This window comes from Oenanthe melanoleuca, linkage group LGE22 (assembly GCF_029582105.1).
Source record: "Oenanthe melanoleuca isolate GR-GAL-2019-014 linkage group LGE22, OMel1.0, whole genome shotgun sequence".
Classification (NCBI taxonomy): domain Eukaryota; kingdom Metazoa; phylum Chordata; class Aves; order Passeriformes; family Muscicapidae; genus Oenanthe; species Oenanthe melanoleuca.
The window spans coordinates 1,142,370-1,159,782 of record NC_079363.1 but is presented as its reverse complement, the minus strand read 5'-3'; the positions used below and the strand labels follow the sequence as shown (position 1 = coordinate 1,159,782).

The 17,413-nt window shown below is 57.1% G+C and overlaps 3 protein-coding genes across 3 annotated transcripts; all 3 read right to left on the bottom strand.

Annotated features, from left to right (window-relative positions):
- Positions 1-101: 101 nt before the first annotated feature.
- On the bottom strand, positions 102-1,945 carry LOC130265927 (cytochrome c oxidase assembly protein COX14 homolog). The gene is made up of 2 exons (XM_056515271.1): positions 1,864-1,945; positions 102-744 (listed from the first exon to the last, which is right to left on the bottom strand). Exon 2 carries the CDS (start codon positions 734-736, stop codon positions 578-580), a length of 159 nt encoding a protein of 52 aa, XP_056371246.1. The 5' UTR covers positions 737-744; positions 1,864-1,945; the 3' UTR covers positions 102-577.
- Positions 1,946-4,052: 2,107 nt separating this feature from the next.
- Positions 4,053-9,085, bottom strand: GPD1 (glycerol-3-phosphate dehydrogenase 1). The gene is made up of 8 exons (XM_056515269.1): positions 8,957-9,085; positions 8,667-8,844; positions 8,173-8,313; positions 7,637-7,775; positions 6,628-6,740; positions 6,253-6,486; positions 5,722-5,828; positions 4,053-5,496 (listed from the first exon to the last, which is right to left on the bottom strand). Exons 1-8 carry the CDS (start codon positions 8,995-8,997, stop codon positions 5,400-5,402), a joined length of 1,050 nt encoding a protein of 349 aa, XP_056371244.1. The 5' UTR covers positions 8,998-9,085; the 3' UTR covers positions 4,053-5,399.
- A 1,164-nt stretch (positions 9,086-10,249) lies between these two features.
- SMARCD1 (SWI/SNF related, matrix associated, actin dependent regulator of chromatin, subfamily d, member 1) lies at positions 10,250-16,841 on the bottom strand. The gene is made up of 13 exons (XM_056515268.1): positions 16,677-16,841; positions 16,415-16,602; positions 15,652-15,694; positions 15,434-15,556; positions 15,043-15,165; positions 14,443-14,559; positions 14,019-14,120; positions 13,596-13,757; positions 13,386-13,483; positions 12,856-12,991; positions 12,418-12,540; positions 12,096-12,197; positions 10,250-11,847 (listed from the first exon to the last, which is right to left on the bottom strand). The coding sequence occupies exons 1-13, from the start codon at positions 16,839-16,841 to the stop codon at positions 11,794-11,796; spliced, it is 1,536 nt and encodes a 511-aa protein (XP_056371243.1). The 3' UTR covers positions 10,250-11,793.
- Positions 16,842-17,413: the final 572 nt, after the last annotated feature.

The window sequence follows — 17,413 nt, the reverse complement described above, 5'->3', positions numbered from 1 at the left end:
TGATGGACTCCTGGAAGGCCAATGGAAGAGGGGTGGAACTGAGGTTCTGCCCAGCCCAGGCCGGTCTGTGATTTGGGGGACACCACACTCCACCACACCAGCAACTTTCACATGGGTTTTATTGTGCTGCATCTTCCTCCCCCAAGCTGGGGGGGACTGGGAAGGTGGGGCTGGTCCAGTGTGGGATCAGCTCCTGGGGCTGGGCTCAGTTCCTGAGGCTGGTCCAGAGTGGGATCAGCTCCTGAGGCTGGAGTCAGTTCCTGAGGCTGTTCCAGTGTGGGATCAGCTCCTGAGGCTGGGCTCAGCTTCTGGGGCTGGTCCAGTGTGGGATCAGCTCCTGGTACCAGTCCCAGCTGCCAGGACCAGTCCCAACTCTTGGGGCCAGTCCCAGGATGGGCTTAGCTCTTGGGGCCAGTCCCAGCTGCCAGGACCAGTCCCGGGATGGGCTCAGCTCCCAGGACCAGGACCAGTCCCAGCTCCTTGGGCCAGTCCCAGTCCAGAACCAGTCCCAGCACAGGCTCAGCTCCCAGTCCCAGCACAGGCTCAGCTCCCAGCTGCAGCCCCACCCCAGCAGAGCTCAGCTGTCGGGGCCGGGCGCGCTCTCGCGCTGGCGGCGCTGCTGCAGCATCCTCTGCACGCGGACACTGCACAGGTACCCGGCGTACACCGTCAGCAGCATCATGGAGCCCGAGAACGCCTTGTAGCCAAAATCTGCCAGCTGCTTTTTGGACACCATGGCTGCACCTGCGAGACAGACACAGAATTCCAGCACAGTCAGGGTTAGAAGGACCTCTGGAGATCATCCAGTCCAAACCCCCGTGTCCAGGCAGGATCACCCAGAGCAGGTGACACTGGAACAAGTCCAGGAGGGCGTGGGGTGTCTCCAGGAAATGAGACTCCCATGACTCTGTTCCAGTGCTCTGCCCCCCTCCATGGAAAATTCTTCCTCATATTGAGGTGAAATTTCTTATGGTTTAGTTTAAGACTGTTGCTCCTCATCCTGTTTGTGGGCATCACCACAAAGAGTCTGGCGTCATCCTCTGACTCCTTGCAGATATTGACATGTATTAACAAGATCCCCTCTCAGTCTTCTCTCCAGACTACCAGGCCCAGCTCCCACAGTCTTTCCTCAGAGAGATGCTCCAGATCCCCCAATATCTTTGTGCCTGCACTGGCCCATCTCCAGCAGCTCCTTGACTGTCCTGTCGTGAGGAGCCCATAACTGAACAGACCACTCTGGGCCAAGGGGCAGGATCCCCTCCCTGACCATTCCAGGTTCCCACTGGTACTTGGGGCTGTTCCTCTGCAGGTGCAGGATCCTACACATGCTCTTGTTGAGCCTCATTAGGTTATTCTAATAAATCATTACGTTTCTCTTTGCCCAATTCTCCAGCTGCTGGAGGCCTTGCTGAGCTGCAGCACAGCCCTGGGGTGGATCAGCCAGAGCCCACGTTTTGTATCATCACCAGACCCGCTCAGGGTACACTGGATCCTTTCATCCAGGTCGGTGATGAACAGGTGAATGAGACTGGACCCAGCAGCGGTCCCTGGTGAACTCACTGACCACCTCTGGACTCCCTGCCCCATCCTATTCCGTCCCATCCATTATCTCCGTCCTGTCCCTCTGCATTCACCGCTCCCATCCCGTCCATTATCGCATCCATTATCCTATCCTATCCTATCCTATCCTATCCTATCCTATCCTATCCTATCCTATCCTATCCTATATCCTATATCCTATATCCTATCCTATCCCTCCGCACTCACTGCTCCTGTCCCACCCATTATCCTATCCATTATCTCATCCCATCCCATCCATTATCCCATCCATTATTATCCCATTCTGTCCCGTCCCGCTCTCACCGCTCCCGTCCCGCTCCGCCGCGCTCCGGGCCCGCGTCACGTGGCGCTGTCACGTGGCCCCGGTGCGTCACGTGCGCTGCCGTCACGTGACGGCGGCGGGCGCGGGAAGCGCGCGGTGCCCGCAGCGCCCCCTGGCGACGCCCCGCCGCAGTGTCCCCCCTCAGGAGCCGCAGTGTCCCCCTCACGAGCCGCTCCCGCCGCAGTGTCCCCCCTCAGGAGCCGCAGTGTCCCCCTCACGAGCCGCTCCCGCCGCAGTGTCCCCCCTCAGGAGCCGCACTGTCCCCCTCAGGAGCCTCGGTGTCCCCCTCAGGAGCCGCTCCCGCCGCAGTGTCCCCCCTCAGGAGCCGCAGTGTCCCCCTCAGGAGCCGCTCCCGCCGCAGTGTCCCCCCTCAGGAGCCGCAGTGTCCCCCTCAGGAGCCGTTCCCGCCGCAGTGTCCCCCCTCAGGAGCCGCAGTGTCCCCCTCAGGAGCCGCTCCCGCCGCAGTGTCCCCCCTCAGGGGCCGCAGTGTCCCCCTCAGGAACCACTCCCACCGCACTGTCCCCCTCAGGGGCTGCAGTGTCCTCCCTCAGGAGCCGCTCCTCCGCACTGTCCCCCTCAGGAGCTGCTCCCGCCGCCATCGCCGACGCCTCGGCTCCGTCCGGGCTTCCTGCACCACACAACCCGCGGGGCTCCCTGTCTGAGGTGCGGTGGCGGTGATATAGCGAACTTGGACCTCGCCAGGGACGGGCCCTGCTTGGCCGTACATGGATGGAGCTGAGGGTGTCGAGGCTCTGCTGCTCAGAGGTTTAGTACCATCCCCATGGTCACAGTGGCTTCACCAGGGCTCTTCCCAGTGCCTCCTTGAGGATCCCGGTACTTTATTGAGGGTCCCAGTGCCCTCCCAAGCTCCCTGGTGTCTGCCCAGTGTCCCAATGTGCCCCCAGCCCAGCGCCTCCTTCCCCACAGGCCGTGTTCCCCTAAGTCCCCTCCTGTCCCTCTCCCAGAGGGATTCAAATGCTTTTCAGCATTTCAAATGCTTTTCAGCATTTGAACTCTGCTGGCCCAGCCCTGCTCTATGCGGGGCTCCCTCGAGCTCCAAAGCTGCCAAGGGTCACTCTTTCTCCCCTCCTCATCCTTCCTTCCCCCAGCAGCAGCTCCCAGGGCTGCAGCACTGGGATGTGCTGAGCCTGCAGAACATAATTCCAAATGGCAAAGGGAAGACTTTTTATAGCTCAGGAAATCCAGCTCCAGTGCTATGTGTTTAAAAGCGAGGGATTGGTGTGCTGGTCTTCCTACATGAGACCTGGGACCCTCAGCAAGAGGGATTTGGGCACTTCCAGGGTCAAATAAACATGGGCAAGAGGGATGCACAAAGCATTCCCATCGCTGAGGAGCTCCCAGCTAAACACAAATCCCTGCTGGATTCTGCTGCAGCTCCAAGCAGGTGCTGACAGGAGTTTGTGTGAGGGAGCAGAGGGAATTCAAACACTTGGATTCCTGAAGCCCTTGAAGACAAAGAGAACTACAAGTCGTGCCAGCCCTGCAGGAACACGCTGGACTTCCTTTATCCTCCCTCCAAGCTCAATAAAGCTCCTCAGCAGAGGAAGCCGTGTTGGCTCCCCCCACACGACAGTCCTGCCGAATTTAAAGGTCGCGGAGTGCCTGCTGAGAAAACGTGGCTAATAAAAGGCACAGAAACAAGTGCAGTGCCAGCAGATTAAATTCCCCTTGCAAGACATCAGGCAGAGGGTTCAGAGCCCTGGAAAGGTCACTCAGTACGGGGCTTCTTTAAAGGCACACAGGGACGAGGCGAGGCTGGGAAAAGCAGCTGGGAAGAGATGAAGAAAATCTCACAGCATGTCCTGGGAAGCCCAAACATCAGAGGAGGGGAGGCCTGGGGTGTGGGGGCGCAGTGGGGTCCTGCAGGCCCCAGGTGAGGACTCTGGACCTGGCTCAGTGTTGCAATCCCAACCCGCCAGAGTCCTGCGGCCAAATTTTAATCCTGGAACCGTTGCTGAGACAAAGCAAGTGGGACACTGTGTGACATTGTGGCTACACAGGGACCTGCAGGGACATTCTTGTTGTTTCTGGGACAGCACAGGAGGGTGCAGAGCCAGGAGGGAACGGGCAGTGCCCTGTTCTGAGCACTTCCAGCAGGCACCAACCCAGCGACAGCAACGCACTGGAGTCGCAGAACAAAGAGAGCATCTCCTGTCTCCTCTCCATGTTTATTGTTATTTTCAAGGTACACTGCTAGTCAGAGACCCCTTGGCTCTGGGACTTGAATGGGGGAGAACAGGGAGCCCTGCAGCATTCAAGCCTTCCAGCCCAGGTAGGATCAGTGACCGCTGGATACGCTGGCCTGAGCAAACACCACCAGCTTCAGAGGAGCAGAGGGACACGTGGCACCCAGCCAGACAAGGGGCACTTTTCAAAGGCTCAGGGAAGCCCAAGGCCTCTGTCCTGTCCTGGGATGTTGGGGACATCTCCATGTAGCTGTTGTGGATCATATGCCCATCCCTGCCCTGTGCCAGTGGGCAGCTTGCAGCATCCCCACATGAGGGAAAGTGTGAGCCCTCCTTCCTCAGCTCCTGCACAGCCACACATGGAAGCACAGAGTGGTCTAAAGCACGGGCTGAAGTGACCAGAAGAAGGCAGAGGCTGGGGAGCATTTAATTAACAGCATCATGACTCAGGAGCCTTGTGGTGACCCACCTGCCTGCTGTGGAGGCACAAGGCAGGGGTCACACCAGCTGCTCACACAGACTTGGGGGCTGTTGGTCCCTGCAGTGCCAAGCCCCAGAGGACAAACTGAGACAGGGAGAGAAATCAGCAGGTATGGAATTAGCACAGGCAAACCTGTGACAACAGGGGAGCTCCCCAGGGCTGGAGCCATGTCTGATAGAGAGAGCAAAAGCTCTACATAAACAAGCTCCAGAGTGTCCCTGGGTCAGCAGGAGCAGCTGGGGGAAGCAGCACATGGCTGGGTGGCAAGGAATGCCATTGTCTGTGCTGGTGTGTAGAAAGATCCTCAGTGCTCTTGGAAGTCCTGAGAGCTCCACTCACCAGGTGGAGCCTGGCAGGGGACTGTGCCCTCTCCACCAGACAGGGAATGCAAAAGCAGCAGCAGGTAGGGGAGAGCTGGTGTCACCCAGAGTGGCCCCATGGGGCTAAAAGGGAAGACTTGGGACACTTTTCCATCCCAGGCAGTGCCCAGCCCTTATCTATCATGAGATAAGGCAGAGTCCTTCCCAGAGCTGAATCCACTGTGAGGAAGTGGAAGGAGGAAGATGCTCAGCCCTGCTCAGGGCAGACCTTAGACAGCAGCAACAATTAAACGAGCCCTTCAAAGAGGGAAAGAGGTCAGCAGGTACCTCTGTGCCAGGCTCAGTGTCCAGGGCAGGGGCTGGGGAAGGGAACCTTTGCTCTCCCAGCAGTCTGCAGAGGCTCCCAGGAGACCTGGACTCCTCCCAAGGCTGTGGCAGCAGATCAGGTTGGTGTGGGCAGGAGCTCTCAGCACATCTCGGCAGGGCCCGTGCTCTGCAGGCAGAGCCCCTTACATGTGCTCAGGGTGGCTCTGCAGACACGTGATGAAGTCAGTGACAGGTTTTCCCTCGTAGCAGATGCGATACACAGCAGTGAAGAGGGGGAACCTGTGGGCAGATGAAGAAAGTCACCAGGGATGGCAGAGTCAGAGCACCTCGACTTGTGGCACGGCACGCAGGAGCAGGTGGGCCAATGGCACTGTGCCCCATCCAACAGGCCACTCCTGCCCAGCTGGTGTCATGTGGGCAGTGCAGAAAAGGGGGCTTTCCCCTCCTGCTGCTCCTGAAAGGTCCCAGCCCCACCCCAGGAAGCACAGAGATTCCAGCACTCACTTCTCCACTACATTCTTGCTCTTGAGGATTCGATGCAGCTCAGCAGATGTCTGGGGACCCTGCAGCTTCTGCCCATTCAGCATCTCCTTCTCCAGCTGCTCGATGGACTGAAACAACCCAGCAGTGAGGAGCTGGACCTGCAGCCCTGCTGCTGCAGCACGTTCCTGCCCTGCAGCTGGGCTGCAGCACTAGCCAAGCACAGACAGATCCCACAGTGTTGGCTGGGATCCCCTCCCTGCCTGCTCACCAGGTTGATGCAATCATAGAATCATGGAATATCCTGAGTTGGAAAGCACCCACAAGGATCACCCAAACTCCTGACTCTGCACAGACACCCCAACAATCCCACCCTGAGCCTGAGAGCGTTGTCCAAACACCCCTTGAGCTCTGGCAGCCTTGGGGAGCCTCAGTGCCTGACCATCCTTTGGGTGAAGAACCTTTGCCTGATATCCAGCCTAAACCTCCCCTGACACAGCTTCATCCACAGTCTCAGTGTCAGCCACTTCCAGCTCTGCTTTCAGCTCTGCTCACCTTCCCAGTCTTGGCAAAAGCCTCGGCCACCTTGCGGTTGCGGCCCCCGTAGCAGGTGGTGATGAGGTCAGCAACACCACAGCTCTCCAGGAAGGTGGCAGGGGTGACAGGGCCCTTACAGAAGAGTTTGGAAAAGCCAATCATCTCCATCAGGCCCAGGCGGATCACAGCAGCCTTTGTGTTGTCACCGTAGCCAAGCCCATCACAGAAACCAGCTCCTACAGCCACCACATTCTGGAAAACAAGGGCAGCGTGGAGGGGTCTCCTCCCAACAGAGCTCAGCCTGTGTGATCCCAAGTACTGGCTGTGCCAGTGCCCTTCATCCCTCCTCCCTGCACAGCTCCAGGCTCTGCTCACGAGGCCCTGCACACCCACCTTGAGAGCCCCACAGATCTCCACAGTGTCAGCATCCTGCACCACCGACACACGGAAGTTGGGTGTCTGCATCAGCTCCTTCAGCATCTGCCCGTGCTTCATGTTCTTGCAGCCTGAGGAGGCAAAGGGACGAGGAAGAAGGTGATGGGGAACACCATGAGATAAGTTCATGCTCTCCTGAAGGTCATCCAGTGAAAGGAACCTATTGCCCAACCATTGGATGTTGCAAAACATGTGCAGGTCCACACAGAGCCATGCACACATTGCCTAACAGATAAGGAATGCTCAACTTTGGCATTCCCAAAACACAGGGACAATCCCTGCTGCTGTGTCAAGCAAGACATAAATTACTTTCTGAATGCTCAGTAGGTTAAAGGCATCTTCAAAGTTTGGGGTTGGAGTTTTCTGTCCTGCTTGTCCCTGCAGGGTCCTGTGTGCTCACAGGGGTTGTGGGCTCTGCTCCACCTCCCCAGCCTCCTGCCCAGTGTGTTTGCTGTTGTTTAATAAAACAGACACTTTGAATGCCACAACTTCTGACCAAGCAAACAGTTCTGTTTGTTTTGGCTCTGTGCACAGTCCCTAACAGTGTGGAGGATGTTGGAACAGTCACCACTGAATTTCTAAAGCAACCCTGGCTGGCAATAACATGAGATCCAGGTGGGCATCCTGTGAATCCCACAGAAATCAAGGATAGAACTTATTCCTAATAAGGGCCTCTTGGTACCCACCCCTTTAATTTGTGCCAGGCAGCTGCCTGATGCTGGGTCCATGCTGGCAGGAACTTTTAGCTACACAACTCCATTGTTAATGTTGTTAATGGAGCGAGTGATCCCATCACAAACCCTGGGAATGAGCTCAGCCAGCTCCTGTGGAGTCTCCTGTCTTCCCAGGGAACAGGGCCAGTTCACCAGAGGCAGCAGGAGTTTGAGCTGCACCAGACCCTGCCCTTTGCCTCTTCCTGCTCATCACAGATGAAAGCTGCTAATGAGGAGGGATGTTGGCTCCTTACCGATGGTGGTTTCACAGAACTTCTCTTCTGCCACTTCATTGGCAATATTGGCCCCCATGAGCACGCTCATTTCTATTCCCAGTTTCTCACGGATGATGTCTGAGATCAGCCTCAGCCCGTCTGGTCCTTCATCCACACCCTGGGACACAGCCAGGCATAGAGATCACAAAATCAATTAGGCTGGAAAAGATCTCTGAGGACATTGAGTCCAACCTTTGACTGATCACCACCTTGCCAAGTAGGCCACGAGCAGCTGCCCCTCCTGGATACCTGCCCTCCACCCCAATGCTGCCATTCCCTGTGCTGCAGGGCTTCAGCTGATCCTGATGTGCAGAGCTGTGCCCTGCTCCCCTCAGCACCTGAGATCCTCTTCTCCACCAACACCTTCAAATCCCCACAAACGCTCTGCCACCACCTCCCTTCTTCCCCCCAGTGCCCATTTCTGTTCCAAAATCCCTGGATTCCCTCAGCAGCCATTCCAAACCAGGCTGTTTCCATCTCCCCTGCCTCGGCCCTTGTGCTGCTCCTGCTCACACCTTGATGAGCGACATCCCAACAGCCTCTTTCTTCACGTGGCCCTTGAGCTGGTCACAGACTTTGCCAATGAACTGGTGGGGCACCACGAACAGGAGGACATCAGCACCTGCACAGGCTTTGAGCAGGTCTGGCTCTGCCACCTGAACAGAGAGTGATTATTGTTAGGGCCTGGGAAGCTGGAAGGGAAGGAAGGGCCCAAAGTCACAATGCTGAGGTCCCTGCCAGAGCTGGCAGGGCAGAGGGGCTGGAGCAGAGTGGGATGATGCCAGCTCAGAGGCAGCCACATGGCCTCCAGCCCAGCCTGTGGGATGCCAGAGCAGGGGCAAAGGTGGGTTGTGAGAGCAGCCAGGGCTGCAGCTCATCCAAGCACAGATGAAGGTCAGTGGGAGGGCGTAACTGAGCCCCACACAGCCCGGTACATCCTCTGCCTTCACACCCGGGGCTGCAGCAGCCCCAGAGCCCCTCACACAGCCTGCTGCCAGCCCACACTCACCACGTTGGGGGGCAGCTTGTGCCCCGGCAGGTACTTGACATTCTCGTGCTCCGTGTTGATGATGTCCGTGAGCCGCCGGCCGCCCACCTCCTCCTGCAGCACCCACATGTTCACCTGGCTCTCGAAGCTGCTCAGCCGAGCTGCGTTGCTGCCGGCGATCTTGGCGATGGCCGAGCCCCTGCAGGGCACAGGGAAGCCGTGGCAGCGGGCACCGGGGAGCCCAGGGCACCGCTGTGACCTGCAGCAGTGGGGACAGGGGACAAGAGGGGACCCGGCTGCCCGGCGCTCACCAGTTGCCAGAGCCCACGATGCAAACCTTCTTGCCACCCATGGTGCCAGCAGCGGGGCGCTGCGGGCTCGGAACCCGGCTCTGCTATTTGAAGGCTGCCCGGAGCAGGGGCGGCCCCGGCCCCGGCCCGCCCCCGGCCCCGCCTCGCCCCGGGGCACCGGGAACCGCTGCGGGCACGGCAGGTGCACAGCGCTGCCCTGGAGCAGCGCGGATCCCGCAGAATCAGGAGTCACAGAATTACAGAATGGTGGAACTCCCTGAGCTGGAAGGGACCCGCAAGGATTAGCGAGTCCAGAATCACAGAATCATGGAATACACTAAGCTGGAAGGGACCCACAAGAATAGCGAGTCCAAGCCCTGGTTCTGCACAGACACCCCAATGATCCCACCCTGTGCCTGACAGCGTTGTCCAAACGCCCCTCGAGCTCTGGCAGGGTTGTGACCATTCCCTGGGGAGTCCGTTCAGTGCCTGAGCATCCTCTGGGGGAAAATACCTAAAATTTCCTAATATCCATCCCGACCCCCCTGACACAGCTGCAGCCTTTCCCTCGGGTCCTGTCGCTGTCCCAGAGAGCAGCAGGGATCAGAGCCGCCCCCCGTGAGGAAGCTGCAGCCCCCGTGAGACCTGTGACTCGTGACTGCTGAGCCTTGCTGCATAAAAGCATTTCATTGTGCCGCTCTTGCCAGAAAGTGCCATTTCCCCCTGGGAAGGAGCAGGAACCGCCTGGTGCAGCCCTAGGCTCAGCCCCAGCACAGCCTGAGGCAGCAGCACTTTCCTCTTCACACAGAGGATCCTCCCCTTAGCCCCGGGATCCCAGGTCTGCAGAAAAGCATCTAAAGTTCTATAAACAAGCAGGGTGAAGAGAGTAAATCCCCTTTTGTGTAATTTTAAACCCTTGCATGTAAACTGTACTACAGTTTCCTTCAAATTCGGCTCTACTCCCCTGGGATGTCCAACAGGCTGCCACAATCCAGCTAAGTGGACACAGGGCAGTTCAGGATTTATTAGCAATGGCCCCTGGATTTCCAGTTTTGCTCGTTACTTTGTTCACCACAAAAGCAAAAGTTTGCAAAGGCTTAGCAGAATCTACAAGCTGGGAGATCCCTCCATGAAGGGCTTGCTATAAAAGGCCAAAATATGAAGAACATTTTCTCTCCAGTCACTTAACCCTGCTGGCTTTGAAAAGAAGAAAGCAGAGATAATAAATCCTGTCCCTTCCCTGGGAGTCACCAGGCTCATCCCCCATGGCAGCTGGGAGTGTGCAAGCTGTCAGCATGGAAGGAGGAGGACAGCTTCCTTCACAGGAGTCTTTTATTAAAACTGGGTGACGTCTACAAGGATACAGTACAAAAAAAAAATTTTGGTCCATGGAAAAAACCGTAATATTCAATTAAGAAAAGCAGTTACTCTGCAACAGCTACGCTTGCCTAAGTAGGACTCAGCATCCCTCCTGTGGGAATTACCCTGAGGAGTCAGGGGCTGCTTCTCCAGCACCAAGACCTTCACCCCAGTACCACAGAGGAGCATTTCAGAAGGGCAAAGGAGAGGGGAAGTCGAGTCTATTACTCACAGACATGTAGTAACACAGACACAAGGAGTAGTAGGGCCACCCAGGTGCTCCAACTCACAGCAGCCTCCCCAGCCACGCTGAGCTGGGTGAGGGCTCATCAGTATCATGATCCTGCAGCTATTCCAAGAGTCAGACCAACTTTTGAGTCCATTTGCATTATAGTCCCGAGCAGAAACACTGGGATGGGGGTGAAGTGGAGCTGTTTCATTCTCCCTCCAGGAGGCATTGGGGCTGCTACTCCTCACAGTGGAGAAAATCTATTTGTACATTCCTGAACCATGCTGGGCCCTATGGCAGCCCCACAGCCTAAAAACTTGACTAAAACCACAGGAGCTTCAGCATGGAAACACCTGCAAACTCACATATGCTTGGAAAAATGTCCATTTCCAAGGACTGTCCTGTTCCACCCTTGGACCCACACGAAGGAGCCTCTGGTCCCCACAGCAAGTGACACAGGACAACTGTCCCAAGGAAATGAGCCTACAACATCCCTGCAGAACTCCAGGCAGCTGCTGCATCCCTTCTCCTTGCTCCAGGGAAAACAAACAGGCACGTGGTTTGCTGGAACCCATGTAGGTGTTTGAAGTGCAGAGCTGCTGCATCACTCCAAGGCTTCCACATCCCTGCAGGAAGCCAAGGCCTCGTCTCCCTGTGATCCCAGCCCAGGACAGTCCATCATGGAACACAAAGGGAATGGGGCAGGGGAGAAGGGAAGAAGCAATTCTCTACAGAGTTCTTCAGTAACTTCCTCAAGGAGGAGAGTGACCTGTGAGGCAGCCCAGTGCAGCAGCACCCTCTGAGGAGGGGTGAGGGCAGGGAGGTATGTCAGCTCACGGCATCCTGCCCACCACAGCGCCTGGCACGGGCTGTAAAACGTGGCAGGGAGGAGCCCAGCCACACCTTAAAGCAGAGCCAGGCTTCAGAAGCAGCTCTGAGCACCCAGCCAGATGCTGGCTGGGGAGGAATGGGCTGAGAGGAGGCTCTGGAGTCACTCTGGCTACCGGGGACACTACGGGCAGTGCGGAGTCACGGGGATGCTCGTGGAAGCCTTGGGGCTGACAAGGCAACAGTCAGGAAGAAAACCAGGTAGAAATGTGTGCTCATTGGAGCCTGTCTGCTTGCTCCAGGGGTCCTGGCCATGCCCCAGCAGGGACAATGACAGGATGAGTAACGTGGGCCTCGCTGCCGGAGTGGGATTCGCTGAGCTGCAGCAGTGAGCTCTCCACAAACAGCTGGGATGCTTCTGCCTGGGGAGGAGCAGAGCAGCTTATGTGTTCCGGATCCCCAGCGCCTGCTCCAGCTCCTGCCGTCTCTGCTGCACCTGCAAGAGGAGCAGAGGTGCAGCATTAACACCCTCGGGTGCTGCAGCACCAGTGCTCCCAGTTAACACAGGAGCCAGCTGGGAAAGGCTGAGCTCAAACTGGTACCAAGATGCAATCGCCACCTTCCCAACACTGTGTGCCCCAAGGAATGACAGGCACAGAGAAGGATCCCTGCTCAGGGACAGGGACATTCAGGGATCCCTGCTCAGGGACAGGGACTCTCAGGGATCCCTGCTCAGGGACTCACCTTGGAGTAGAAGTACCGGCACACGGCTTCCTGCGCCCACGGCTGGAAGTAGAACTCGGCTCTGCGCTCCTCCTCGGGATTCCCAACCACATCAGTCATTGTCTGGGGAGCACAAAGAACAGCTCAGCCAGTGCTGAGCAAACCCACCCCCTTCCCTTTCCTCACACACAGCTCAGTGCACTCAGGTCAGCTTCTAATGCTTGACTCAAATCTCAGCCTCTCTTTCCAAGGAGGAAATTACCTCCTTCTCTCTGTGGGAGCTCATTCTAATGAGGGAAGGGTGTGAACTGGACCACCTTCCACACAAAGACAAAGCTTTTACCTTCAAATCCCGGCACTGGGACTGGAGCCAGTCGTTGATGAAGCCCTGAGGATCTCGGGCAAAGCTCAGCATGAACTCCCGCTGTGTCTTCAGCTGGTTGATGGTCTCAATTGTTTCGTGGATCTGAAGGAGACAAATACAGAATGGAGCTGCTGAACAGGGGAGAAATCAGAAACATCAAGGGATCCACCACATGAAGGCAAATTCGTACACTCTCTTGACTTACACTTACAAGGATTTTCAGCTCCCAGTTCCCTGCTCTAAATAATACCAATTTTCCCATAGACCATTTGCTTTATAAATTTCCAGGTACAGCCACATGTTTGTAAACACAGCTCATCCCACTGCAGCTTCCAAACAACACAGCACTCCTGTCCTGTCCAGAGACGCATGCCTGCCCAGCAACAAGGAGAGCAGACCTGAAGGAGCTTTTCCTACCTTGTTATCCAGAGCAGCAATTTCCTGTTGACTGGCTGTGGAGAGCAGAAAGGAATTCATCTGAGTTTTCAGGGTATCGTCCACCTCCACATCAATGTCATAGCAGGCTGTTTTCTTCTGGTCATTTGGGTCAACACTGGGGACATCCACAAGAAGCCAAAATCAGGGAGTAGCTCCAGAAAGGCAAAATTTGGGTGCAGTTCAAGAAAGCAGCAAATGCAGCAGCAAAGGGACTGCAGGCAGGGACAGGGACAAGCCTCAGCCCCAAAAGCAACAAAAGCCCAGCGATGGCTTTGCAGCAAAAGAAATGAGTGATTGCTCCAAGAAGGTTTCTATGCACAGCAAAGGACAGCAGGGATGTGGGAGTGTCTTTGGAAGAGGGATGTGGAAATGAGAGAGGCGGCTGTTCTTGCACAAAGGAACATGGGAACTGAAAACCAGGACATGTCACACTGTCCTCCTGTGCCAGCCTCATCCATCCCTCCCTCCCACTCCTCCCTGCAAACAGAACTCACGTGGAGCAGTCTCACCTGATCACATGATTGATGATGATGGGCTCTGGGGGCATCAGCAAGGCATGAAGCCTTTGTGGGATTTCAGAGAACTTCATCCGCTGCGACTCGAATATCTGTGACAGAGACAGGGCTGAGGGAGGAGCTGGGGCTCGCTGCAGCCACCCCCAGCTGCCCACGCAGGGAAACTGAGGCAGCTGCTGCTGCTCCTGCCCTGCCCTTGCTCACCTGCTGCAGGTACTTGTCACAGATGACAAACTCCCGCTCGTGGGGGTCCTGCAGCTTGTGGGTCTTGATGTACTGCCACAGGGCCTGGATGATCACGGGCCGGGTCTGGGTGTGGATGCCCAGGAGCCGAGCCAGGCGTGGATCCAGTTTGAACTGGGGAGGCTGAAAAAGGAGCACAGAGAGGTGAGGCAACCCCAGACACAGCACTGCTGCTCCCAGCATGGAATCATGGAATGCTTTGGGTTGGGAAGAAACCTCATTCCATGGGCAGGGGCACCTCCCACTATCCCAGGCTGCTCCTAGCCCTGTCCAACCTGGCCTTGGACACTTCCAAGGATCCAGGGGCAGCCACAGCTTCTCTGGGCACTCTGTGCCAGGCCTCCCCACCCTCACAGGGAGGGATTTTTTTCCATCCTGTGCTACCTGGTAATCCAGCATCAGCAGGACAGTGCAGCGCACGTTGACATCCCCCGGCCTCTTCACCTGGAACCCATCTGTCTCCTGAGTCGTAGCAGTCCTGTGCCACTGGAAATGAGAGGGAATTCAGAAGCCCCACCCCACACATAATTCCCTCTGCTCCTGCTGCTGGGCACCCAAAAGCTTCGCCAATAAATCCCACCCAACTAAAGAAAGCTCCAATTCTTCCTACGTAAGAGTTTGAAACAAGAGTCAATACATTTGTTCTGACCTTCAGCAAGTGAGAGAAAAAGCCAAAGTGAGAATTCAAGAGCTCCTGGCTCCCAGGAGCCTCAAGGATTCCCACCTCCCAAATTATTAATGACACACAAACCCCACCTGCTGAAACACCAACCCACTTTTAGAGGAAACACAGCAAAAAGCAGCTCACCTCTACTAGGTGATTGTCAGGGCCATACAGGTCTTTATCAAGTTCAATGACCAGAGATTTAAAGAAGGACGAAAATTTCCTTTTCTGCTTGGTGGCATCATATTTGGACAGAGCAGACTGCAAGCAACACAGGGAGGAAGAGGGTTAGGGCAGCAAGTCTCAGCACTCAAGCACAGCCACCGTGCACAACAGCTCCTGTCAGTTCTGAACACCTGAATTCACCAATGTGTGCTCAAAAATCAAGTTTCCAAGTCAGAAAGGGAAAGACTGGAGTTAAAGATGAGCTCGCAGGAGTTAAACCCCTCAGCAGTTACATACAAAGCCAGTGCCCTGTTCTCAGAGCTGGGGACACAAGTGCCACTGAGCTGCTCTCACCAGTGATTCTCACAACTCTAAGAACTTTGGACAACTCGTGTCCTGCCGTGGGGATACCCATCGGTCTCCAAGCTGGGCTCTCGGTCTCGTCACCATCAGACTCCTTGGAAAACAGAGATGAAGGAGGATATCAAGCCCCAGCTGTGCTCTCAGACACTAGGAAACTGGTTTTACTGCCAATTCCAGATGCACAGTCTCCTCTGAGGCTGGGTATTTCCCACTCACATCCTCCAGCAGCCGTCCTTCCACCCGCAGCTCCCAGGAGGCGACGGTTCCTTCTCCGTCCTCCGCGTCCGACTTGGCTGGGTTGAAGGTGTTGGAGATAAAAATCCGCAGCTTTCGCTTTTGCTACGAGAGAAAAAGCATCAGCTCAGCGTTAATTCTGCTGTACAGAGCCCACTGGCCTGCACAGGTTTTGTTAAAACTCAGCTCAATGTTTTCAGCTGCCTCATGCCCCTCTCCTGGAGCACACAGAGGTGCTGCTGGTCCCAGTCCCTGGCTGTGCACTGGGATTCCTGCTATGCCACACTCACAGGATGTGAGTGCCTTCAGTGCCCTCCTGCTGCCTGAACTCAGGAGCCTCCAGAGCCTGGATACAACCCCTGGGCTCCCTCACCTTGATGGGGCGTTTCAGAGCCTCCTGGATATCCAGGCGTTTCCTCATGATGGTCTGGTCCAGCTTCCTCTCAAAGGCCAACAAGTCCATGTAGGCCTGGGATTCAGGCACCAGCTCCCGGATCTGTGGCCAAGCAAGGATGGGAATGCCCATCAGCTCCCCAGAGTGGCCCAGGCTGCCCTCAGCTCCCCCTGAGCCCCTCCCCGTGTGCCACTCACCCGCTGCGGGAGGATTTTATCTGCCATCTTCTTCTTCTTGGCACTGACAGGGGCAAGAGGCAAAGCAGGAGTGAAAATGGGAACAGCTCTGAGAACTCACAAACCTGCAGCAGCCACTGGCCAATGACTCCCCAGTTAGCTGGGCCCTGCCCCAGTGTGGCCAACTGGTTATCTCAGTGTTTCCCACCCCTCTGAGCACTCACAAAGGGAATTACATCTGTTGGAAAACAGGCTCATCCCTTGGGAAGGTGGACCCAACACTAAGTGACCATCCAGCCTCAATCAACTTTAGACTGGCTTTTCCAGGAGCAGCATTTTAAATCCAGAATGATTTGAAATCATTGTCAGTGGGGCATCACATCAGGATGCAGGCACTTGACATAAACTCAGCCCTGCCCTATTCTCCAATGCCAGGGGAATGCTCAAAGACCTGACAGGACCTTTCAGCCCCCTGAGAGCTGCAGGATGGCTGAGAATTCCAGAATCCCTGAGGCTGGAAAAGACCTTCCAGACTCTTCCAACCCGCGCCCAATCCCCACCTTGTCACCAGCCCAGAGCACTGAGCGCCACATCCAGTCATTCTTTAAAAACCTCCAGTGATGAGAACTCCACCACCTCCCTGGGCAGCCCCTTCCAAAGCCCGGCAATTTCCATGCAGAAATTCCTCCTGAACCCCAAAACAACCCAGGGGATGTTGCTGCCGCCCCGAGATGCTCCCATTGTGTGGGGATGCCCCGGGACGCGCCCTCTCCCCGCTCCTTACTTGTGGTTGCGGTTGGGCACCGCCTGCGGCTGCACCTGCTGGAGCTGCTGCGGCGCCGGCCGCTTGCGAGCCTGCTCCAGCCCGGCCTGCGCCAGCGCGGGCCGCACCGCGGGGCTCCCGCCGTAGCCGGGAGGCCCCATGGCCGGGCCCTGCGGCGCCAGGCGGCCGCCCGGCAGCATCCCGGGCCGCTGCGGAGAGAACAGACCCGGTCAGCGCCCGCCGCGCCCGGCCCCGCGCCCCGCCCCGCGCCGCCCCGCCTCACCGGGTAGGCGGCTCCGGGCAGCGGCGAGCGATACAGGCCCTGCCCCGGCGCCGGGCCCATGCGCACCGCCCCGCCCGGCGTTCCCGGGCCCAGCGCGGCTCCTGGCGCGGCCCCGGCGCCGGCGCCGCTCGCAGGCCCCGACTGGAACCCGGCCCGCGCCGCCATCTTGTCTCGCACAAAGGGAACGGAACCGGAAACGGCCGCGCACGGCGCGCGCGGAGCGCCGGGGAGGAGCCGCCCGCGCCCGCCGGCGGCAGCGCCCCCTGGCGGCCGGGAGGAGCGAGCGGCGGGGATCGGGGGGCTTTGGGGCGAGAAAGGGGGATCGGGGGGAAATGGGGATTTTCAGGGGTGGGAATGGGGGTTTTGAGGGGTGGGAATGGGAGTGCGGGATGGTTCCAGGCGCTGGGAAGGGCTGGGGGTGTCAGCCGTGGTTACAGCCCCCGTTCCCTGGTCCTGGAGCCTCCCTTGCTCCGGGATGCACCTGCGGGGAGGTGGGTTTGCCTCTCCCAGGGATGGAGGTGCAGGTGCGGCAGTGACGCCCCTCAGCAGAGCTGCCCTCCAGAACAGTCAGCTGGAATTGTTTCACAGAAAGGGCACTGGATCTGCCCTGGGAGGTGCTGGAGTCACCATCCCTGGGGATGTCCAGGGAATAACTGGACGTGTCACCCAGTGAGGATCAGTCACAATTTGGATTTTGTGATCTTTTTCAGCCTCCCGGATTCTGGGATTTTAAGAAT

Coding starts and splice junctions, on each gene's coding strand:
- GPD1 (XM_056515269.1), bottom strand. CDS start 8,997: ATGGGTGGCAAGAAGGTTTGCATCGTGGGCTCTGGCAACTG. Junction 8,845..8,956: donor ATCGTGGGCTCTGGCAACTG/GTGAGCGCCGGG, acceptor TGTGCCCTGCAG/GGGCTCGGCCATCGCCAAGA. Junction 5,497..5,721: donor AGCAAGAATGTAGTGGAGAA/GTGAGTGCTGGA, acceptor ATCTGCCCACAG/GTTCCCCCTCTTCACTGCTG.
- SMARCD1 (XM_056515268.1), bottom strand. CDS start 16,841: ATGGCGGCGCGGGCCGGGTTCCAGTCGGGGCCTGCGAGCGGCGCCGGC. Junction 15,695..16,414: donor GTGCCCAACCGCAACCACAA/GTAAGGAGCGGG, acceptor TGCCCCTGTCAG/TGCCAAGAAGAAGAAGATGG. Junction 13,484..13,595: donor GTGACAAGTACCTGCAGCAG/GTGAGCAAGGGC, acceptor TCTCTGTCACAG/ATATTCGAGTCGCAGCGGAT.
- LOC130265927 (XM_056515271.1), bottom strand. CDS start 736: ATGGTGTCCAAAAAGCAGCTGGCAGATTTTGGCTACAAGGCGTTCTCG.